At 31.8% G+C, this 25437-nt stretch overlaps 1 protein-coding gene across 1 annotated transcript in view; it reads right to left on the bottom strand.

The window, feature by feature from the left end:
* frmpd2 (FERM and PDZ domain containing 2) overlaps window positions 1-23755 on the bottom strand; it is a 33192-nt gene extending 9437 nt beyond the window's left edge. The window contains exons 1-22 of the mRNA XM_051123570.1: window positions 23581-23755; window positions 19326-19447; window positions 19073-19236; window positions 18846-18911; window positions 17345-17518; window positions 14918-14987; window positions 14707-14776; window positions 14437-14578; window positions 14271-14342; window positions 13976-14150; window positions 12875-13010; window positions 12659-12797; window positions 9613-9765; window positions 7873-8058; window positions 6411-6570; window positions 6176-6329; window positions 4572-4657; window positions 4404-4481; window positions 4224-4331; window positions 4019-4135; window positions 1559-1737; window positions 1176-1274 (exon numbers count right to left, since the gene is read on the bottom strand). Of these exons, the coding sequence (XP_050979527.1) occupies window positions 1176-1274; window positions 1559-1737; window positions 4019-4135; window positions 4224-4331; window positions 4404-4481; window positions 4572-4657; window positions 6176-6329; window positions 6411-6570; window positions 7873-8058; window positions 9613-9765; window positions 12659-12797; window positions 12875-13010; window positions 13976-14150; window positions 14271-14342; window positions 14437-14578; window positions 14707-14776; window positions 14918-14987; window positions 17345-17518; window positions 18846-18911; window positions 19073-19236; window positions 19326-19446 (2649 nt within the window). The 5' untranslated portion in view covers window position 19447; window positions 23581-23755. The remainder of the gene's footprint in view (window positions 1-1175; window positions 1275-1558; window positions 1738-4018; window positions 4136-4223; window positions 4332-4403; window positions 4482-4571; window positions 4658-6175; window positions 6330-6410; window positions 6571-7872; window positions 8059-9612; window positions 9766-12658; window positions 12798-12874; window positions 13011-13975; window positions 14151-14270; window positions 14343-14436; window positions 14579-14706; window positions 14777-14917; window positions 14988-17344; window positions 17519-18845; window positions 18912-19072; window positions 19237-19325; window positions 19448-23580) is intronic.
* Window positions 23756-25437: the final 1682 nt, after the last annotated feature.

The following is a 25437-nucleotide window of genomic DNA, read 5'->3' as shown; positions in this document are numbered from 1 at the left end:
GACAGAAAAGTTGAAGTACTTAATCTCTTCATTGAGATATACTTAAGAAAAGTATAATTATGTATTCTAAGATTATTTGGGTTGTAGTTGTTTTAGTCTTTTGACAGAGTATCTTATTAATACTTTTTATGTAGTATTTCAAAATATGTTTGACATACTAACTGATAAACTGACAAGTACCATGACAGCTTTGGGGTGAAATAGCTTTCCTTATGAAGTTTATTTTATTAGGTTAACTTATTAGTAAATGCATTTCAAATATATTTTTCCAAGTATACTTTACATAGTAAGTATCAGTGCACTAGTAGGCCCAATTTTTAATAAACAGAACTAGTTATCTATCTTATAATATAGTATTACTTATGTAATATAGTGTATCACAACTATATTACAAGTTATACTGTTAAATTTACTAGTTATGCACTTTTTTTTTAGTTTATAAAAGTACATTTTATAGATGTATAGTTGCAATACTAAATAAACACTTACATTTGTTAGTGTTACACTTAAAGTACACTTAAATAAGTAAGTATACTTTTTAGTTCCAAGAAGTTTTGAGTACAAATACAAGTATACTACTAATACTAAAACTTCTTTTGTAAAGGTTGTCTCAACTGAATTTATATTTTTTATTTCAAAATTTGCATGTGTCCCCTATTGAAAAATAAATATACTAAAATGTATTTAAAATACATTTATTTCATGCTAAGTATACTACAAATACATTTACATATTATGCACTTAATAAAAATACTCTGCAATTGTACTTTTAGTATACTAAACTGGTATATTTAAAGTCTGCTACATTGGAACAACTAATTTTGTGCTTAATGCACTTTAATTGCACAGAAGTAGTGCTGAAGTCCAACTAAAGATATACATACATATATTTGATTGTGTTAAAGTGAAACTATTGCAAGTATACTTTAGGTACACTTTAAGTATTTTGCATTTATAGGCCGATATTATTTAAAGATCCTCATCAGTAGTGACATTAAAACATATTTTATGCTTATTATTAAGAAATGTGCATTGTGCACAAGTAGTACTCCAAATAAAGTGTAATTACAGTTTTTATATTAGTAAATCTTAAACGATACTATACTTAGCATGAAACTAGGGTCCTTATTATTTAGTCTCAAAATCTATAAAACTGTAAAAGGCAGTGTGCTTACGGCAATACTGATGCCCAGACTCCCTGCAGATTTCTGAAGCGTCACATTAAACTCTTCAGGTCTCAGGCTGATGAGAGACGCTGACCTGGAATAATCGTCCTGATACACCAAAAAAAAACAAAAAACAACAGAACAGACAGAACTATCAGTTCCTCTTTCACTCCTATCTTTCTTATACCATGATACAGGATTCTAATGGATATAAAGTATATCTTTTTAACATTATAAATGTCCTTACCTTTTTGAATTGTATTCAAATTTTATTCTGTTTATTTAAATCAAAGCAATGTGGAAACTTAAATACTTTTTTTTCAGTTAGAATTTTTCAAACATTGATAGAACAGCAAAAGCCACATTTTCTTGCAGTTTAACATTTCCAGTACCTGAGCGTTTATAATGCGAACCTCGGGAACATGGAGGCGGTTTGTTCCTTTAGGGGTCATCATAACGTTGACCAGCTCGTCCAGATACTCGTCTCCTGCTCGACTGTCGGCCAGTATGGTGCTCTGAGACTCGTAGTTCCTCTCGGCCAGATGACCAGCGCCTCCATGCTTAGACACAGCTGAAAGTTTCACAACACGTTATTTATTTTATTCATCTCTGAGCAGAATTATATGAGCAGTGCTGGCTTTTCATTTATAAACTACACTCTAGAAAGAAACTCAGGGCAGCACGACTTAAATAAATGCATGGTTGCAAGTAAAAAATTCTAATTTATTGACAGTTTAGTTTATCTTTAATAAACCTTTTAAGTTACAAACATTATTTTGAACGTCAGTGTAATTTTTAATAAGTTGTTAACTGAAATTGTCTTGATAACTTTTAAAACTAGGCAGTTTCCAGCATGATTTACACACAACTGGATAAATAAATCTTGAAATTACATGTTATTTTATGTTTTTTTAGTTAATAGAAAGACCTGTTATAGTGCTTAATGCTGTTATATTTGATATTTGTGACCATGGAGCACAAAACCAGTCTTAAGTATCACAGGTATATTTGTAGCAATAGCCAACAATACATAGTATGAGTCAAAATGACCGATTTTCCTTTTATGCCAAAAATCATGAGGATATTAAGATCATGTTCCAAAAAGATATTTTATAAATTTCCTACTGTAAATATATCAAAACTTAATTTTTGATTAGAAAAATGCATCGCTAAGAACTTCATTTGGACAGCTTTAAAGGCCATTTTCTCAGTATTTAGATTTTTTGCACCTTGATTCAGATTCCAAATATTGTCCTATACTAACAAACCATACATCAATGGAAAGCATATTTATTTAGCTTTCGGAAAATCTTTTCAGAACAAAATTAGCCTTATGACTGGTTTTGTAGTTCAGGGTCACATCTAAAGGAGATTCTGTTTAGGTTTTTGTAGATATAAATATTATATAGTGATAAACTACATTGACCATCTAAACAATGACTGTGCTAATGAATATTTTGCTTGTTTGTCAAATTTACATGTTAAATAGGTTAAATTTATCAAATGCTGTGCGAGGAGTTTATTTGAACTGATACAGACAAAATTAACTGCTTCCAAAGCAGAAATATCTTCATTTTTATTAGTAATTAACTTAAAAATCAAGTTCCTCTAGTTTGACGCAGATTATTGTGTTCATTTATTTGGTGAAGCCAATGTTAATTTTAAAATGTTATGTGCATTTTTGTATTTTCCATTTTTATTTTAATTTTAATTAACAGAGTGTCTTTTTACACTAAGTGCAAATAGCCCGCCTTGTTGGCAGAGGCTATTTACACCAACTCCGCCCACAAATGTGTGATTGGGTTAGTCAATACTATAAAAGACGCCTGCTAAACAACAGCGCATGTTGTAGTCTTTTTGATGGTTTGAATCCACTATTTAGCTAACTTGTTTTTCTCCCTTTTTAAATCTCATATCATATTGGAAAGGCATTTATTTTCAATAAAAACTAAGGAAATATTCGAAAGGTCAAAATTAAAGTATCATTTAGGGTTAGGGTAGGTGTAGGGAGAGCTTATTGTCCCAATAAGGCAACATCCATTTAATAATTTGAATTAAAACTTACACTAAATTTACACTCAATATGGTATTATTGCATACTGTTTTATAATGTACTACAATACTGAGGTGCATATAATTTGCAATAAGTAGTATAAATAGCAGAAAATCCTGCTGTTTTAAGGTAGTGTAAATAGAACCCATTAGTATTTGCACTTAGTGTAAATAGCATCTATCATTAAGAAAATATGCCATTTTACCCTAGTGTAAATAGCTGCTGCCTTTATTTAAAGTTTTAGTCATTTTGCTGTGTCTGTCATTTTTTTTAAATGCGTCTAATTTTTATTACATTTTATTTCAGTTTTAGTTATTTTAGTACATTAAGTTGAACTAAATGACAATGTTATGACAATGATGTACTAAAACCAGAAAAGCTTTCCTTCGCAATTTTGAAACATTTTGCATGCAGATGACAACTTTGTCAAAACGATTCCTGATTAGACAGATCATACAAAAAAACAGCTAAAAAAGCTGTATTATGCACGCCAGGCCAGTAGCCATTTAGTTTTGTAAAGAAACACCACATGCATATGCACGTCTTCTGACTGAACATGTAATATGTATGCACATCGCACATGATGTCACCGTTTTCACAAATTTGCATTTTTGTGGTTTGCATGAAGAAGATAACGTTTTTTTTTTTTTTATATCAATGAACGCCTAAAATGTTATTTGAAAATGGTGACATGTAACAACTCCTTAGTCAACTATAATAACCCTGGTTAAGCCCAAAACATTTGTTTTTCGAGTGTGCGGATCACATATATAAGCAGAATATAAAAGCATGCTGGCACCTTTTGGCTGTGAGACAATGAGCTCCACCTGACTGGAGCTGCTCTGCATGATGTCAGCGGCCTCGCTGAAGGACACGCCCTCCAGACTCAGCTGATTCAGAGAGATCAGTCGACCACCTGACAGAAACACAGAGCTCAGCTTCACTAATGTTCTTCACATTAGTTCTCATGACTAGACATTATCATCACAGATGATCTGAATCACCCGGTTTGATGCGTCCGTCTCGATCAGCCGGGCCTCCGGGTACAATGGATGCGATGAAGATCCCGAGGTCTAGTTTTCCAGTGGTGTCTTCTCCAACAATCACAATACCTACAGCCAAAATTCTTAATGAGTGAATTAATATTCTACATATCAGTGAGTCTATATCCGGAGTTCATTTACCGAGGCCAACTTTGGGATCCTTTTTGAGGGAAACGCAGATGATCTCCCTCTCTGGAGGTCGGGCACTCGTTGGAGTATCTGTGAGGAAAAAGGACACATAGCATTGTGCTGTTTCCCAATTAAACAGTGTTATAAGGTTTATATCATGGGTTGATCGTCAGTTCATACCTCGTAACAGTGAGGACATTGAAGGGATGTCAGAATAACGCTTTGGAGAGCTACAGGAGCTTCTCTGAAGAGCTGGACTTTGAGATCTGCAGGTGAAACAAACAGTCACTAGAGGTGAAAAATTACAAAATGTAACCAATAAATATCTCCATACTTTCCTAAATGAATTAATCACAGTACAGTAAGACAATTGTTTTGTATTACATGTTTTGTAAAATGTTATGTCTGAAAATATGCAAGTAAGGCTTTATTTGATTACCTCTTGTGGCGTGCTAAAAATCAGATTTAATTTGATTTTTATCAACTGATTTGGTGTTTGATTTAAAAAAAAATGCTTTTAAATCTCTCATTCTGCTATATTATAAACAAATCTTGGATTCACTCTTTTCGTCAACTTCTTTTCTATCAAATTTTGTAATTCTTTTTGTCTTCGATTTATCGCAGGCCTCATTGATCTGATCTATTTTTGGCAATGTTCACTTAAAAACTGATGTGCATAAGCTCAGATTAATAAGGCCTTAAATCAGTCATTGTCAAAAAAGAAATACACAACTGAAAGAAAACAAGTTAATAAAAGATTAAATCCAATATTTGCTTGTCATTTTTGCCTGGAAAGTTTTGGGAAGTTGTTATACCCTGTTTGAGTAAAGTCAGTAAGTATAGTAATAACTACAGTAACTAAGTAGTAACTAGTATTTTTGGGAAAAAGAAAATCTTCTCTGAGTCAAAATGACGCAAACACGAAATGAGGATGTGAAGAAACTTTCAACCAGCTTAGCAAAAAATGTTTATGAATAAAATGACCTTTAAATATGATCATTTGTAAACATTTTCAAAACATAAATCCAAAGACAGGTTCTAAGTTGATCTTATATGTGACTCTGGACCACAAAACCAGTCTTAAGTAGCACGGGTATATTTGTAGCAATAGCCAAATTACATTGCATGGGTCAAATTGATCAATTAATCATTAAGATATTAAGTAATGATATTTTGTAAATTTCCTGCCTTAAATATATCAAAACTCAATTTTTGATTAGTAAAATGCATTGCTAAAAACTTAATTTGGACAACTTTAAAGGTGATTTTCTCAATATTTTGATTTTTTCCGCACCCTCAGATTTTCAAATAGCTGTATCTCGCCCAAATATTGTCATATCATAACAAACCATACAAAAAAAAAACTGACCCTTATGACTGGTTTTGTGGTCTATGGTCACATATTTTGTTGACATATTAAATGTGAAGTTTTCATTTTGGATATCTACTCCATAAATCAGAAAATACTATCAACAGCCAGGAAAAAAAGACATTTTCACCATGCTTTTAGTAATTAAATGTTATAAATCAATGTAAATCATATATGAACAAATCCCTCAATAAAAACCTTCAGAATATAGATAATATAGATAGGAATAAAACATTAAAAAAAATTAAATATGCATTGTAATTAAAATCTACAGATACATGAAGATAAAGTGTAATAAAGTAAACACTTAAATATGCATTGTGAATTTTGTCTTTCTGAAAGGAAAAGTTTAAAAGGAAAAATGTAAAATTGTAAAAAATTCTCAACATTTTAAACACATGCATTTTGTTCTCACCCTGTGTGCTCTAGTAAGTCTCTGTGTTGTCTGATCTTTGCTTCGATGCGGGTTGCCACGTCCTCACAGAATCTGCTCATGGAGTCGTCAGCGGCGGCATCGAGCTCGTTGTTCTGAGTCCTGCACACGGCTGCGTACTGCACGATACTCTCCTCTACAAACACACGAGCACAGTGCTGCTGACTGTCATCGACTAACATCAACTAAAGCGAGACTAAAGCTGTGTTCGGCTGACCTGAAGCGAGGCTGCGTGAGAGCTGACGTGAGTTCATCTCTCTGTGAAACTTGTGCTGAGCGGAGCAGAGGTCGCACAGGTATTTGGCAACTTTGGATTTTTCGGTCAGAAAGATGTGCTTCTTTTTGCTGGTGCTGCTCTCAATGATAAACTTACGCCGCTGTGTTGATGAGAACAAAATAAGAGTTATTATGTGGAGTAACAGCATCAGATATATATTTACTTTTATTTTGAATTGATTAAATAGTATTATCAATTAATATATCTAGTGACTGTAAAGACATTTACAAAACACATTACATTTTAAATATATATTGAAATAGAAAACAGTGCTTTTAAATTGGAATATTATTTTACAATATTTTAGTTTTTACGTTATTTTTGATCAAATAAACAGAGCCTTGGTTTGCAAAAGCAAAAAAACTATAAAAAATCTTACAAAACTTAAGTTGTTAATATTTTTATAAAAATAATTAATTTATTAATACTTATATATAAATAATGGATATTAGAAATAATAGATAGATTAAAATTATACTTTTTTTTAATTTCAATTTCTCAGTGATTCTCTTTGGTAGATTTTCAGTTCAGTTCATAACTTAATCTTTTTCTTTCTTTTTTTTTTTTTTTTTTTTTTTTTAACTTTGATTAAATTTAATTGCCTTAATTGATCTAGTGACATTAAAGACATTTACTAAATAAATTACATTTTCAAATATGTAATTATATTTACAATAATAATATAAATATTATAATATTATTGTTTTTAACTGTATTTATGATCAAATAAATGCAGCCTTGGTGAGCATTTTGATATTTTCTTTCAAAAATATTACAATTCTTACAAAACCTATAAATATAATTATAAACATACTTATATACTTATAATTAATTTTTGAATTATAAATATTGTGAAATTTTCTTAGAGTTACTCAATTTGGCAAAATGGGCTTTTTATCTGATTGCCTACATATGTTTTTAAAAAAATGGCTTAAATATAATTAAAAATGTAAAAAAAAAAATTAAAAAAATTTTTAAAAAAATTTTTTCTTTTTTTTTCGTTTCTTTTCTGTTATTGCATATTCAGTATAAATTTAGTATATATTTGCAAATATATATTAGTATATATTTGCAAATTCATATATATATAAATTTCTAAAAGAACCCTTTAGACCCCTCAAAGAATTATCAAAACTCATTTTATCATTTTCACCATAAAAGGTGTGTTTTCAAGTAATTGTTTTTATGAATTGCATTTGTAAAATAATGTAATAGGGGAAAAAAAAGACTATTATGTAGTTGAACTGTTTAAATACTATGGACAAAAAAACCCCAACCACCTATGGATAGCTTCCTGACAGTGTGGATGTGAGTGCTGGACAGAAGAAAGTGTTTTAACATTTTTGTTGTTGTATTAAAAGAAAGCCTTTCTCCATGAGTAAGGTGTTGTTTGTTGACTCACAGCGGAGGTGATATTGCTCGTCTCTCTCCAGTGGAATCTAAGGCTTGCGGTTCTGGAGTTATTAATAACTTCATACACAATGACTCCTTTGGCACACACTCCCAGCAGCAGCTCCCCGAACACGGGCTTCTTCTCACGGCCGGCACGGTGAAACAGCACGCCGTACTCCGGAAGCTGCTGGACGCTCTGTGGAGGAGTCATTTGGACCGATTATGTAACGCCGGACACCCACCAGCCATCATCGCATCCAGAAAAGCTGTGCAGACCTAATGGAGTCTGTAAAAATATCTGGCCTCCAGCCTGTACAGTCATTACGGGGCTGAATAAATGCAAGATGGTGAGAGAAATAAATGAGATCCGAAAAACAATTTAGACACTTGAGTCACATTTAAAAATTAGAAGTTCAGTGCATTAGAAGTTCAAATATCAAACCAAGAACTGAATTTATTGTCATATTTATTTATTTATTTATTTTTGTGACAGTGATAACGTTTCCTAAGGCTTTTATCTTAAATTGTACTGTAAACCTGTCAATCAGGCAAATTTTTTTTTTTTTTTGTAAAATGTACTTGATATTTATTTTAAATGCATACATTTTGTTTAATTTTTTTGTTATCCAATGCAATGATGTTTGACCCACAAGCTTGTCACAACATATCATGTTGACCCTCATATGTCACAAAACAGTACCTGTTCTTGTCTGAACTATATATATATATATATATAATTTAGAAAAATTATAAAATATTATATTGTATAAAGAATATTTATTTATTTATTTATTTATTTTCTTTATTATTATATTTATTATGGCTATTGCTTACAGACCATGGTTAATATAGTGAACTAATATTGCTTGAAAAAATAATACCTTTATAAAAAATAATAAAATAAAACTTATAATAAAATAATAAATTTATAATACAATTGAAATAATAAATAAATAAAAATATACATAAATAAACAAACATTTTACTTCAGCTAGTTTCCAAAGCTTAAAATTAAAATACTCAAAAAAAAAAAAAAAAATAAAAAAAAAAAAAAAAAAAAAATAAAAATAAATAAAATAAAATAAAAACAAAACAAAAAGATTATATATATAGATATAGATATATATAGAAAATCTAAAAATTACTTAAAAATACTTAACTAGTTACCACCTGGGAAACTTGTCATTATATATATTTTAGTAATTATGAGGTTTTGAGTTGTCAAACAAATGTATGATTCCTCTAGCAAGGGTTTTGGATCAAACATTGGGTTTAAAATGTAATGTAATATAATGTAAAGTAATTTAATTTAATTTAATTTAATTTAATTTAATTTGAATTGATTATTTCATTTTGCAAAAGCATGTAATCTGGTTAAAGTGTTATCTCAAGACAATATTTTTTTTTTTCTAGATTTTTTTAAATAGGGTTTAATATTTCTGTATGTTACCTTTTGCAGTTTTATTCTTTCATATCTGTTTTACTGTTTTACAGTTTGATTGAAAAGCCTCTAAAAGGGTGTTTAATGGTTGGTTCCATTGTGACAACTTACCCCATGTTGTGTGACAACATGCCCCTTTGCAATAATGAGATTTCTTATGGTTAAATGCTCAACAGAAATACAATGTATATAATACAAGTATGTGACAATTAGCCCCGGTCTACTATATACTTCATACAATACTTTGATGGAATGACGATGGCATATAATGACATATGTGCTGTGAGTAAGAACAGAAGTGAATGTAACCTTGAGAAACTCGAGCTCGGCCTCCTCTGCTGTCATGTTTGCATTGTTGGCGTGTAACCGTAGCAACTCTTCTTTCAGACAAGGCATTGCCATTTTCTGCAAAACACTCTTGGAGACGTAATGCTCAGGCTGATAGTAGTTCTTCCCGTAGACCTGCAGAAAACACACAAAACAGAAAACTTTTTAGTCTTTTAGTCTTACACTCATACAGCGTACACTCATACAGTAAAATTAGTTCATTACATAACCATCCAGCATCTGCTTAATATAAATTTGACCTGATATGTTCTCAATGCATCCTGAAGACGTAATATCATTTATTTTTATCTTCGCTGGCAGCATTTACAGGTGTGACATCAGACGAGGAGAATATAGCACAAATATGTATGACTGTAACACCGAAAATAAATCACACAAATGCCGTCATGCCCTATCTGGAACATGATTATTATTGTTAACTAAATCCATAAAAAACATGATGTGAAATAAAATAAAAATGAACTGAAATAAAATACTGTAATATGAAAAAAAAAGTTACAATTCTAAATAAAATTGTAAACAAGCTCAGCTGACACATCAATATATTTACTAATAAAATAAAACATAATTTCAAACTTTCAAAATTTCTTTATATATTCATAAATATTTATAATATAATAATATTAAACTAGATAAAAAAGTTTGTCAAGACAAACTTTAGGTTGGCTTGAGAAAGCCTAGCCTGAAAGTTTAAAGCAGCTGTAAAAGCTTGAAGTTTTAAACTTTATATACATAGATTAGATGATTAGCATATTGCTAGCATGATTAGAAAGTAGTTAGCATGTTTCTAACATGATTACCAAGTTGCTAGCATCTTGCTAGCATGTTTCTAGCATGATTAGCAAGTTGCTAACATGTTTATAGCATGATTAGCAAATTACAACCATGTTAATAGCATGTTTGTAGAATAATTAGCATGTTGCTAGCTTATTTCTAGCATGATTAACATGTTTTTAACATGTTTCTGGCATGACTAGCAAGTTACTAGCATGTTTCTAGTATGATTAGCATGTTATTAGCATATTGCTAACATGTTTGTAGCATGATTACCAAGTTACTAACATGTTGCTAATCTGTTTCCAGCATGATTAGCGTCTGACTACCATGTTGCTAGTATGTTTCTAGCATAGCTTGCAAGTCACTAGCATGTTGCTAGCAATGTTTTAGCATGATTGGCAAGTTGTTAACATGTTGCTAGCATGTTTCTAGCATGATTAGCATGTGACTAGCATGTTGCTAGTATGTTTTTATCATGACTTGCAAGTCACTAGCATGTTACTAGCATGTTTCGAACATGATTAGCAAGTTGCTAGCATTTTTCTAGCATGATTAGCAAGTTACTAGCACGTTTCTAGCTTGATTAGCATGTTACTAACATGTTGCTAGCATGATTATCAAGTTGCTAGCATATTGCTAGCATGTTTCCAGCATGATTAGCAATTTGCTAGTATGTTTCTAGCATGATTAGCAAGTTGTTAGCATATGTTTCTAGCATGATTAACAAGTTACTAGCATGTTTTTAGCCTGATTGGCAAGTTGTTAACATGTTGCTAGCATGTTTCTAGCATGATTAGCATGTGACTAGCATGTTGCTACTATGTTTTTATCATGCCTTGCAAGTCACTAGCATGTTACTAGCAGCATGATTAGCAGTTGCTAGCATGTTTCCAGCATGATTAGCAAGTTGCTAGTATGTTTCTAGCATGATTAGCAAGTTGCTAGTATGTTTCTAGCATGATTAACAAGTTACTAGCATGTTTCTAGCATGATTGGCAAGTTGTTAACATGTTGCTAGCATGTTTCTAGCATGATTAGCATGTGACTAGCATGTTGCTACTATGTTTTTATCATGCCTTGCAAGTCACTAGCATGTTACTAGCATGTTTCGAACGTGATTAGCAAGTTGCTAGCATGTTTCCAGCATGATTAGCAAGTTGCTAGTATGTTTCTAGCATGATTAGCAAGTTGCTAGTATGTTTCTAGCATGATTAGCAAGTTGCTAGCATGTTTCTAGCATGATTAGCAAGTTACACTAGCATGTTTTTTGCCTGATTAGCAAGTTGCTAGTATGTTTCTAGCATGATTAGCAAGTTGCTAGCATGTTTCTAGCATGATTAGCAAGTTACACTAGCATGTTTTTTGCCTGATTAGCAAGTTGCTAGCATGTTTCTAGCATGATTAGCAAGTTAGTAGCATGTTTTTTTTGCCTGATTAGCATGTTACTAACATGTTGCTAGCATGTTTTCAGCATGATCAGCAAGTTACTAGCATGTTTCTAGCATGATTGAGAAGTTGTTAGCATGTTTTTAGCCTGATTAGCATGTTACTAACATGTTGCTAGCATGATTATCAAGTTGCTAGCATATTGCTAGCATATTTTTAGCATGATTGGCAAGTTGTTACCATGTTGCTAGAATGTTTATAGCACGATTAGCAAGTTGCTAGTATGTTGCTAGCATGATCAGCAAGTTGCTATGACTGTAACACTGAGAATAAATCACAGAAATGCCGTCATGTCACATCTGGAACATGGTTACTATTGTTAACTACAACCATAAAAAACATGACGTGAAATAAATTAAAAATGAACTGAAATAAAATACTGTAATTTGAAAAAACTGTAAAAATTATACGTAAATAAATAAAATTGTAAACAAACTTGGCTGACACATCACTATATTTTTTAATAAATCAAAACAATTACGAATATTTATTTATGTATATATTCATAAATATTTATCATTTGATAACATTGCTTTACAAAAGCAAAAAAAAAAATTAAACTAGTTGTCAAGGCAACATTTTTGTTAGTTTAAGCTGAAGTAGTAAAATAGCTAAGCCAAATAAAAACTATACAGATATATTAAAAATAAATAAATAAAAATGACAAAAACTAAATTACTAAAACTCACTAAATTAAAACAAAATCAGTAAATATAAAACTAAAATCTAATTCAAAATATTAACAAAAACTATAATATTATATCTGAGCGATTCTGTGGAGCACCTCAGGCATACTGTCCCCAAACTCAGCTTGAAGAGCCAAGGCACCAAGAAACAAGCACGTCTCCTCATTACAGGACAAGCGGTCATCCAGAATGTCCCGTCTCAGCTGGAGATAATACTGATGACGGGTCAGTTTGTGTCTGTCGCCATGAAGAGAAAAGTTAGACAACAGTGACACACGAAAACACCATTAAATGAGGGAAAGGAAGAGACTCACAGAAGAAGAGAGACGTCATTTACAAAATATCTGATGCGGAAATGAAGCACAAATGTGGCAGTGGGCACTTTTTTCCAGGCGTCAGGGGCAACTTTGGACATTTTTGTGTCATTGTCAAGAAAAAAAAATTCATTATCTGCAAAAAAGGAAAAAAAAAAATACTATAAAACTAACAAAACCATCTGACACAGTGACCGAATTATCCATCAGCATCAAAATTAGATATATTAAAAAAATATATATTATATTATATTATAGATTATTCTTATTATTTATTTATTTATTTATTTATTACTTTTTTAATATGTGAAAAAGATTATTTAATTTTATTTAAAAAAAATGTATGACAAGGGTGAACATTGTTAACTAAAATTAAAACAAAACAAAAAAATGTAATTCTACATTATATTTTTAAAATAAAACATTTAAATAATAATAATAATAATAATTGAATAAAATATGTATGTATTAAATTTTAAATTACCAGAGCATGATTATTATAGTTAACCAAAAAATAAAAATATATTAAAAACTAAAAATAAATAAATAATAATAATAATAATAATAATAATAATAATCATAAAAATACTGAAAATAAATAAATTATTTAATTTATTTAAAAATAAATATTAACTGAACTGAAATAAAATCTAAAAAAAGACTTTTAGATTATACTATATTTTCATTTATTTCAACTTGATATATACACAAACAAATATAAAACAAACCCAGCTGACATATTGACCTCACTATTAAATTATTAATCAATATCAGAATTAGAAATACTGAAAATACATATTATTTTAAATTATTTATTATATATTTTTAAATTATCTGATAATTCATATTTATTTGAATTAATTAATTAGTTATTAAAAAAAAAAATATATATATATATATATATATATAATTAACTTGATGTACTAAAATAAATAGAAATGAATAAAACTGTAAAGACATTTAAACATTTAAATGATAAAAATAAAAACTAATTAGAAAAAAATAAATAAATAAATAAATAAATAACAGTATCTCAGTGATGCTAAAATATCACTGTAGCAAGTCAAATAAATCTAAAATCCAGGAACATATGTGTTTTACCATCACTATAAGCAAGGCCAAAGTAAAAGTGTTCAGTGAGGTTTGCATAAGCGATAATCATGTCAAAGACGTCGCCTCCTCGAGACTTGACGTCACACTTGAGCAGAATGTTCTGTCCGTTTGGCATCATCACGGTCAAGTTCCTTTGGTTTGAACTCGACCTCCATTTGTTTGACTGTTTAGAAAGAGTGTGAGAGAGAGAGGAAATAAGCGCAGAAGTGACCCCTCTTAGTATTATGCAACAGACTGCCTGGTGTCGAGCCAATACTCTCGCTCTTAGTGATATTAAACTGACCACAATAGAATTAGGCAGCTCTAAAACCAGCGCAGGCTCCTCCAGCATTCGGATGAACTCTGGGCCCGTTTCCTGAGGACAAACAGGGTCGAGAAATGCTCAACGATCCTGGATGGAACATTTTATAAACTGAAATGTGATAATGAAGGCAAAATGAATTCCCTACCTTTATTTTCCGTTCATTAAGGCTAAATGAAGAGCCAAACAGCTGATTTGACCTTGAGGAGGTGAAGTGACGCCGTCTGTCGGGAACTGGACTTTGGCAAAGCCACGTGCTGTTTCTGCTCCTCTGGTGTGAACTGTGACTTCTAGAAGATAAAGAGTTGTGAGTTTGGATCTGAACTCTGTTAAGCACATTTCTAAGACTCTAAATGATCAGTGAAATCATTAAGTAATTAAATTTTTAATTTTTAAATACGCATTATGTGCTGCTGACCTGCTGAAGTCTGCTGCTGTCGGTGTGCTGTTCCCTTTCAATGGCCAAACTGAGTTCTGACAGGAAGCACCTGAGGCAGAAGATGATGCTTATTTCATTTTCTTAGTTCATTTACTTTATTTCATTTACCTTCATTTTAGGAGTAATGCCACTTTGTGAGGTTATTTTTTCTAACTTCAGTTAACCACATAATGAATTTTGAGAAACATACCCCGAAGTCTTTCTCTAACCATCTGGCTTCGGTCTATCATATGAGCAGAATCATTTGGGTTTCTCTCAGCCTAGAAAAGAAAAACAGCACTCTGTTGCTGTTATTATGTCAGATTTATATTCATATCCAGTAATTATGTCAGACCCATATTCAAGGTGAAAACTGCATTAAATTGTTTTTAAAAATTGAACACTTAAAAATGTTTGTTGTAAATAAAAGATTATTGGAGCATGTTATTTTTCGTTTTATTGTTCTATTTTTTATTTTTTTATTTGGTCTTTCTACTTCAAAATTTCATGTTCAATTCAATGTGTTATTGTGTAAGTGTTAAATAATGTTTGCAATCATTAAGTTCCAAATTAAAAAATTACTAAATTATTGGATTCATTGGATTATCTAAAATAGACATTAATTTAATTATTTAATATTGATTGAATGATAAATAAATAAATACTTTTCATTTGCAAAAAAAACAAAAAAACAAATAAAAAATTATTGATACAATAATTTAATTTAATTCACTGCGTTAATGAGAATATAAAAAATGTTTCATTTATGCCAAAAATCTTTAGGATATTACAGTTTTTCTCAGTCGCTTTGGTGCATTTCTCACAACACTATTTACATTTGCACAACATTTACTTCAACCTCCACAACATTTAGTCATTTGTGCACATCATAGTAGCAGTTTCTCATTCCTTCCAACAAATTGCAAATGCTTTTGGACATGCATCAACTGCTTTCATACAACTCTCTGCTGTTTTATAACATTATCATTTGTCATGTCAGTCAAAATTAACTAAACTTGTGAATGCTGAATAGTCATTCCATATAAAACTAATAGTCCTCATTTCATTGCTTGAGTCATTACATACAAAAATGTTGAACTAGTTGTCAAAATCTGTCAAGCAAATTTTATAAAAAATTTTAAATCTTTTTTTTTTCCTGAAAATGTCTTCTAAATTGAACAATTTCTGCAAATGTGCATGAATGATTTACAGACCTATGTATGTTGTAGGTTCAGTTCCAATATGTACTGCAATATTGTTTACAGTTGTGCACAGCTCTACCCAAAGGGAGTTTATGTTTGTTGTAAATAAGGGTGTATTTATTCGTTTGCACAATGCTTTGAATAAATTAGAACTGCAAAGAGCATATGCAGTAAAAATGTGAAACATACATATTCAGTGTCTTGTACTCAGATACCTCACTAAATACAGTAATGTCTAACTTTACTGTAGTTTTCAAATGGCTGTGCAAATAGTATAGTGCTGTCTTGAGCATTTTCAGGAAGCGTCACCAAGATCTGACTTTTTTGCATTGGAAAAAATTTACAGAGTAAACTGTCATAATGAAAACATGACAAAGCCATTTGACTATCTTGTTCATAAACAATGGTGTCAGGACTTTTCATCTTGATGACACTGACATTTCATTGACATGAATACTTGCTTTTGAGGAATGAGCTATCCATTTTGAGCAAGTGACACGCTTTTGCTGGTTATCAGCTAGGTTTTGCAGTTTGTACTAATTGTTTTGAGAAATGCATTAACTGTTGTGCAAATGTAAATAGTGTTGTGAGAAATGCACCAAAGCGACTGAGAAAAACTGTAAGTAAAGATTATGTTCCATGAAGATATTTTGTACATTTTCTACCGTAAATATATCAAAGCTTAATTTTGGATTAGTAATATGCATTGCTAAGAACTTCATTTGGACAACTTTAAAGGTGATTTTCTCAATATTTAGATTTTTTGCACCCTCAGATTCCAGATTTTCAAATAGTTGTATCCAAATATCTTGTATCTGGTATATTTATTCAGCTTTCAGATGATGTATAAATCTCAGTTTTACAAAACTGACCCTTACGACTGGTTTTGTGGTCCAGGGTCACATATATAGAACGTGTTATTTGGAAGCTTCAATATAAATGCTTCCACCCCATTTATATCTTGCAGTTATGATTTTTTCTCAGAATTGTGAGTTTGTATCTCACACTTCTGACTTTACAACATGCCATTGCGAATTTATATCTCACAATTCTAAGAAAAGTCAGAATTGCAAGATGCAAACTCACAACTGCGAGGAAAACAAAGTGACCTTTTTTTTTTTTTTTTTTTTAATTCAGTGGCAGAAATGGGCTTCCGTAATTATTATCTAAATTTATACACAAAAAATACTCAAAAACACCATTTATTTGTACTTATTTATGAAGTTTACTGTAAATTTCTGATTGAAAACTGTTTCAAAATAAATCCTACATCAATTTATTTTCAGTGCAGCTGACTATTACAAACACTAAAATGTGTAATAGTCTTTTAGTGAACCTACAGTGCTAGACTGTCATATTAGTTTCTGTACTAGCTAGTATCTATTTTGTTTTTAACCACAACTAAGTGTTACTGGGACCACCCAGCTCCCGGTTACCTGCAGCACATCCTCTGTCATCTGTCTGATGGTTTTCTGTGGTCGGGGCAGGACGGCGGCCTTATGCTGTTGTTCACACGCCTCCAGCACTGTCAGCAGGTTCACACGTTTGTGAGCCACATCCTCACACATGCTCAGTAGAAGAATGTTCAGGCTGTCGCTGAGCCGGACGGCCTGTCAGGAGACGAAGTGCAATGAGTGCTTTACATTTTACCATTTTACCCTTACACATGTCTTTTCCGTTGATAAATGTAAATGTTGATTAAATTTGTTAAAAAAAGAACTTCAGGTGAGAGGAATTCTTGACATCAGAATCAAAACAATTTGATTTGATGTTGACTTTAACCCTCTGCTATTCTCTGCTGTGACCTGCATTGGTCAAAACAGACTAGAAAATAAGGATAACATTTTTTGGAAACAAATGTACTATGTTTTGTGTCAAAAATATTTTGTGTTATGAGTATATTTCATATTACTAGACAATAATCACCTCCAAGGTTATTATAGCTAACTAAACTAAAAGTAAAACAATAATAAAAAAAAAATGTTAACTGAAATAAAATAAAACATAATATATATATATATATATATATATATTATGTTTTATTTTATTTCAGTTAACATTTTTTTTTTTTATTATTGTTATTATTGTATATATAAAGTTATTTTAGTACATCAAGTTAAACTAAATGACAAATGTTGTCCATGGCAAGATGGAATTTAAAAAAAATATTTTTTAATTTTATTTTTTAATTATTTTATTTTTTAATTTCACAAGAAGAAATTACTAAAACTTTAATTAGAATTAAATATAAAATTGTATATGAATAATGTTAATTAAATATAAAATAAAAACTTTCAAAATATTCATAAAACAATAATAGTATCTCAGTAATGTTTACCTGTAAATGATGAATAATTTATATCTATAACATAACACAAATATTAGAATGATATTATTTTCAGTTAAATGAAACTAAAAACAAATGCATTAATTCAGTTATCCAATGATCCAATAATTACAGCCAATTTGTAGTTTGTACCCCAGAAAATGCTGTATATTTTAATTTTTTTGTTTTTTGTTTTTTGGATTTCCCATTCATATCCGACCATGAAGATCACAAGAGTGACTTTTTTTTTTAAGATAAGTTTACCCTTCACAAACATTGCATTTTATGTTTGGATCATTTCAATCTCATCTTAACACATCTTACTTTTTCGCCATATAAATGTCAGCATCTAGGTCAAATTTCATTTTCAATTTCAACTATGAAAACATAAAACACATGCAAAAAAAAAAAAGAAAAAAGATTTTTATATAAAAAAGAAAAGGCTAAACTAATAAAATAAAGTGTTCCATTGAAAATCTGATTATTATTTCATATGTCAGGCTTTACAGGGGTTCATGGTGTAATAAAATGTTTAAATTAGACCAAGGATCAAAGAAAAAAAAAAAAAAAATTTGTGAAGACAACATAGAGTTCATTGAAGAGGAACCCACCTGATTTTGTGGAAGTTGATAATCTACTGCCCAATACAGCGTCATGCCTAGTGAGTAAACCACCATCTAAAATCAGAGCAAATACATGCTACATTTTGTCTTGATTTGCCATAAACCGTACTTGGAAAGCTCATCTTCTTAAGACACTCAGCACTCCTTCTTTTAACCTTCAGCAGGAAGATCAGGATGAAAACTATCTACTGTACCATAATTAGAGGCCAGCTCACCTTCTCCGTGGCCTGTCTTCTGGAGGAAGTGTTGCTCTGTGACATTTCTGGAGAAGCGAATGAACCCACGTCCTCAGATCGGCCGCAGCTCTTAAAAGCAACACTGCCGACACCAGACAGGAGCATGGAGCCGGGACTGATGACACAACACATGTTACCAGGATCTGGATGATGGAGAGAGGATTACAGAGACGGTCACAGATTACATGGCAATGAAGGATAAGAGTGAAAAAGAGTTGAAAGATCTCTCTACCTTTACTGGAGATGTCTATCAAGGCTTCTGCAGCACCGAAGAGGAGAGCCCAGACCTCGTCCTCCTCCAGAGGCGCTCCCCGTGACTCCAGCACCTCCGCCAGCGTCACAAACGTGCTCATTCTGCCACAAGAAAACACACATCACACAAAGCCTTGGACATCATAGCATCACTAAAAAATACAAATTTGCTGAAAATGTGCTCAGCCCAAGGTCATCCACGATTAGGATGAGTTTGTTTGTTAATCAGATTTGGAGAAATGTGTCATTCCATCACTGTCTCACCAATGGATCCTCTGCAGTGAATGGGTGCCGTCAGAATGAGAGTCCAAACAGCTGATAAAAACATCACCATAATCCACAAGTAATCCACACGACTCCAGTCCATCAGTTAACATCTTGAGAAGACAAAAGCTGCATATTTGTAACAAACAAATCCATTATACAGGAGTTTAAACTTTAAACAAAAATTTACAGATAATGTACTCACCCCCTTGTCATCCAAGATGTTCATGCCTTTCGTTCTTCTGTTGATAATGAATTACGTTTCTTAAGGAAAACATTTCAGGAATGTTCTCCATATAGTGGACTTCTATGGTGCCCCCAAGTTTGAATTTCCAAAATGCAAGCTTCAAATGGCTCTAAACAACAGTGTTGCCAAGTGCTGCGGTTTTCCTGCAGAATCGGGCTACTTTAACACTGTTGCCGCAGGATGTTTTTAAAGGGGTCATCGGATGCCCATTTTCCACAAGTTAATATGATTCTTTAGGGTCTTAATGAAAAGTCTATAATATACTTTGGTTAAAAATTCTCAACGGTTGTGTAAAACAACACCCTTTTTACCTTGTCAAAATCAGCTCTGCAAAAATCATCTCATTCTGAGGGATTGTTTCATTAAATGCAAATGAGCTCTGCTCGCCCCGCCCCTCTCTTCTCTCTGTGGAGTGACAAGCCTGTTTACTTTAGCCGCATTTAGCCGTGTTTAGCCGCTAAACTTGCTAACTAGCAAATTATTAGGAAAGGCGATCGCAAAGATTCATAAAAAACGCTTATACTCACTTCTGCTGTAAGTGAAGCTGGATCACGAATGATTCGTGTGAACATAGACGGATATATGTAGATCAGGAGGCGCATTCCCTTCACAAACAAACATAATCCACTGCATCTTCAGCGACTCAGATGTCGAGTAAATGACGACCACTACGTTCATTATTACATCCAGCAACACAACACCTCAATCGCTCAATCGGAGATATTCTTGTCTAACTTACATCCCTGCTCCGGCATCAAAACAAAGAGGGCGGACTGTTACAGCTGATCTGAGGTAAGACGCTCATGTCAATCAACTATCGTGGGAGTGGCCTCGGCATCTGAGAATGACTCGATTTGAAAAAGGGGATATTATTTTTACAGATTAATTAAAAACCACTGCATGGATTTTTATCATTATAGGGTAGATTTGTACATACACTGCCAACACACATTAATGTTCAAACAACATGAAAAAGTAAACTTTGCATCTGATGACCCCTTTAATGTCCGTGGGTTACTATTATTTATATATATTTTGCAGCTGCAATGCTAATTTTTACCAGGGGAATCCAACTAAAAAATGTGTATTTTACCCCCCCCAGAACAGGGGATCCCCCTCGAAATGCGACTGGGCTACTTTTGAGCTAGTTTTAAGTAGCAATTGGGCGGGTTTTGTTGTGAAAACCTGGAAACCCTGCTAAACTATCCCAGTCGAGGAAGAAGGCTCTTATCTAGCTAAACGATTGGTCATTTTCAAAACAAATTGACAATGTATATTCTTCTTAACCTCAAATGCTCATCTTGTCTCGTCTCTGCAATGCTCATGTGCAGAAATCTTGATCTTTTGTAGATCTTTTTTGCATGTTCACTTTGTAAACACTAAGTCGGTACTTCTGCAGTGATTCTGAAGTTTGGCAAGAACACAAGATGGGAGTTTTTCGACATACCCTAGATGTATTGACCCGGAAAAAAAACAAAAAACAAAAACAGTTCACGCAGAGAATAGACAAGATGAGCCTTTGAGGTTAAAAAGTATATAAATTGTCAATTTGTTTCAAAAATGTCAGATCGTTTCCCTAGATAAGACCCTTATTCCTCGGCTGTGATCTTTTAGAGCCCTTTGAAGCTGCATTTAAACTACATTTTGGAAATTCAAACTTGGGAGCACCATTGAAGTTTACTATATAGAGATAATTTCTGAAATGTTTTCTTCAAGAAACATAATTTCTTATCAACGGAAGAAAGAAAGACATGAACATCTTGGATGACAAAGGAGTGAATTATCTATACATTTTCGTTCTGGAAGTGAACTTCTTTAAACCATTGTTTCCGGCCAAAATATGAGTTCATAATCCATAATAATGCTTCTTCCTGTGAAAAAGTCCATCTTCTGTTGTCTCTCACATCAAAATCCACCTACATATTTGTTTAGAGCTGTTTTGGCTTGTAAACAGTGCTTGATCTGTGCAGATTTCTCTCCTGATTCAGACCTGACTCATATTTTCCCAGAAGCAATGGTATAAATTAAAAACATCTTGATGGATTTGTTTCTTACAAACACGCAGCTTTTGTCTTCTCAAGATGTGAACTGATGGACTGGAGTGGTGTGGATTACTTATGGATTATTGAGATGTTTTTATCAGCTGTTTGGACTCTCATTCTGACGGCACCCATTCACTGCAGAGGATCCATTGGTGAGACAGTGATGGAATTACAGATTTTCCCAAATCAGATGAAGAAACAAACTCATCCTAATCTTGGATGGTCTGAGTGTGAGAACACTTTCAGCAAATTTTCCTTGTTGGGTGAACTATTCCTTTAACTTTTTGATATGCCATTAACTTGGGGATTTACACATCATTGTGTTTTATTTGTTTAAGCAAACTATATATATTATTCTGGTTTAGCTGAAGATCAGATCGAATTCTATGACCATAAAAGCAGGATTTTAAAGTCTCGACTTATTAGAGTATCTGCCAAAAAAGAAGATATTTTAAAGAACTGTTTCAGCCAATATGAAGGTCAGTGGGGTCCAAAACAATACTGGAATTTGTATGGACGAAAAACAAATCTCTTTAATTGTCCACCCTGCACACCATTGCTTCACATGTAACCTCTATTGCATTTGCGTAGATTGGCAAGCTATAATTAGCTAAAGTACAGTCTCCAGCACGTCTCTTTAATTAATTACTTCTTTAATTACCAGTTAAATGGGGGAACTACCTTACATAGCACTTAAGAGCCACTGCACATTTTCTCTACTTCACGTCGGTCTCATTTTCGCACACATGCCTACAAGCCTTTTCCTCTAGTAATTGGCTTTGAAAGAGCCTGGTGGATTTGCTCTAATGTGTTTTCTTCTACAACTAAATTTAAAACCAGAGAAAGTGCAATTTAAGAGGCAATTTTCACTGACCTGTAATGCTGTTTTATATGTTACAACATATGACAGTTACCTCCACAAAAATGAATAAGGCAGAAGGTTTTTCCAGTTGTATGTAGGCACAAAGAAAGGTTGATCGGTTCATCTTGTTGGAGTACTAATTATCATTCAATTTGGCTTGCAAAGGATCAGTCTAAATATTTTCAAGAACACTTTATAGCATCTTATTTTACTATATAAATATGATATATATAGTGATTTGAATATATTTATATTAGCATTTATGCAGCAGAATAACTAGTCTAGTTGCTGGTTGCCCTCTATAGTGGATTAGCATGACTTTTGCCCCTCAGGACTGACACTGCCTTCAATCACTGGCCATTCTATTACTATAAAACACTGATTTCAAGAGATTTACCTCACCATATACCTTTGAAATGAACATGTGTTACGATTTTCTCTTGACGGAATGATGCTGTGATTAAAGATTTAAGTCCAATGCATCTGAAAACACTAACTTTGGCAAAATTGCATCACTTATCTTGTCTGAATTAGACCTATACTTAAATGCATACTGAAAAGAGTCATATGTAATACTGTTTTTGATGCGGAGAATATTATTAATGCCATGCATGAATACGCAAAACACTGTAAACTTCATTACTGCACCTGTCATAAATGACATAACTGGATCTATGTTCTATTAAATTACATAAATAGAGAAAAGATGGACATTCAGTTCCAATCTTATCATATATTGAAGAATATTGCTTCCCATTTCTCTGTGTTCAAGGACACTGACTATGTAAAAGTTCAAGGACAAGTTGTAAAGCATGTTTACCTTTCTACATTCGATATACGCAGAGTTGTCCTCCGGATATCTTCAGATCAGTATAAATCCTCTCAAGCATGTTGCTCTGTGCCTCTCACTCACATACTGACAAACACACTACTTTTATAATTATCAATATCACCGGCTCCGCCGTTATCATCCGGGAATATCCTCCATTGACATGTTGTCGGCGCTGTGTTTTGCTTAATTAGTCCTATTCTTAGAGTCCAGCCATAAGAACTCAATTGGATTAGAGCAAAGGTTTGACGGGTCAGTGGGCGACCAATCACTCCCCACCAGGCCTCCACTAATCTGACTCAATGGATGTGAGGTGTGACTCTGTAGATTTCACCACTGGCCACCACAGTCTATTCTCATCATGACATTACACGATGCATTCTGGAAATGTTATATATTATTGAAAAGTTTCAAAGGGATCCCTCAGGTCTTTTCCTTTTTGCCAATTATTGTCATCAGCACTTACTCGCTAAAGAAATAATAATGTCGCTCTTTTGTAACCCTTTTGTCCTTGACCTTTTGTCAAAAGGTGACATAGCAGAAACACAAAAACGTTAATGCATCATCATACTAAACATGAGCTGTTGATTAAATGCACACTTTTAAAAGCATAAAAATAAAAGCATTTTTTTATCCAAGAGGTTGCTTTGAGATATTAAAAAACATGCATCCAAAATATGCATGCTATTATATGAATATTTTAATGCAATTATAATTGTAATTTTTACCCATTTGTGTTGATCTCCATATCTAAATTATTTTTGTAACACTTATGGATAAATTATATAAGGCCTTCCTGATACGTACAGTAAGTCTGAAAGTGTTATATAAAGTAAAGATTACATTTTATAAAAATTGTTATAAAAAAATAATAATAAAAAGAAAACATTTATGGATAAATTATATAAGGCCTTCCTGATACATACAGTAAGCCTGAAAGTGTTAAAAATTGCATTAAAAAATTGTTATAAAAAAAAACATTTTTGGATAAATTATATAAGGTATATATTACGTATATATTACATATATATCCTGATACGTAAGGCTGAAAGTGTTATATAAAGTAAAAACTGCATTTTATATAATTTAAAAAAATGTTATAAAAAATAATAATGTTAAAAAACAAAACAAACAAACAAACAAAAAAACTTATGGATAAATTAGATAAGTCCTTCCTGTAAGGCTGAAAGTGTTATATAAAGTAAAAATTGCATTTTATATCATTTAAAAAACTTTTATAAAAAATAATAATGTTAAAAAACAAAAACAAAAAAACACTTAGGGATAAATTAAATAAGGCCTTCCTAATACGTAAGGTTGAAAGTGTTATATAAAGTAAAGATTACATTTTATAAAATGTTAAAAATTGTTATAAAAAATCATAAAAAAAAACATTTATGGATAAATTATATAAGGCCTTCCTGATATATACAGTAAGCCTGAAAGTGTTAAAACGCTTTTGGATAACTTATATAAGGTATATATTACGTATATATTAAATATATATCCTTATACATAAGGCTGAAAGTGTTATATAAAGTAAAAATAGCATTTTATGTAATTAAAAAAATAATACAGTAATACATAATATAGTAAGTCTGAAAGTGTTAAAAAATTGCATTAAGAAAATTGTTATAAAAATAATAATGTTAAAAAAAAAACACACACACATTTGGATAAATTATATAAGGCCTTTCTGATACGTAAGGCTGAAAGTGTTATATAAAGTAAAAATTGCATTTTATATAATTTAAAAAAAATGTTATAAAAATAATAATGTTAAAAAACAAAACAAACAAACAAACAAACAAACAAAAACAAAAAAACACATGGATAAATTATATAAGT

This window comes from Labeo rohita, chromosome 12 (assembly GCF_022985175.1).
Source record: "Labeo rohita strain BAU-BD-2019 chromosome 12, IGBB_LRoh.1.0, whole genome shotgun sequence".
NCBI classification, from domain to species: domain Eukaryota; kingdom Metazoa; phylum Chordata; class Actinopteri; order Cypriniformes; family Cyprinidae; genus Labeo; species Labeo rohita.
The sequence above is the reverse complement of the archived record's forward strand: the minus strand, read 5'-3'. Positions and strand labels throughout refer to the sequence as shown.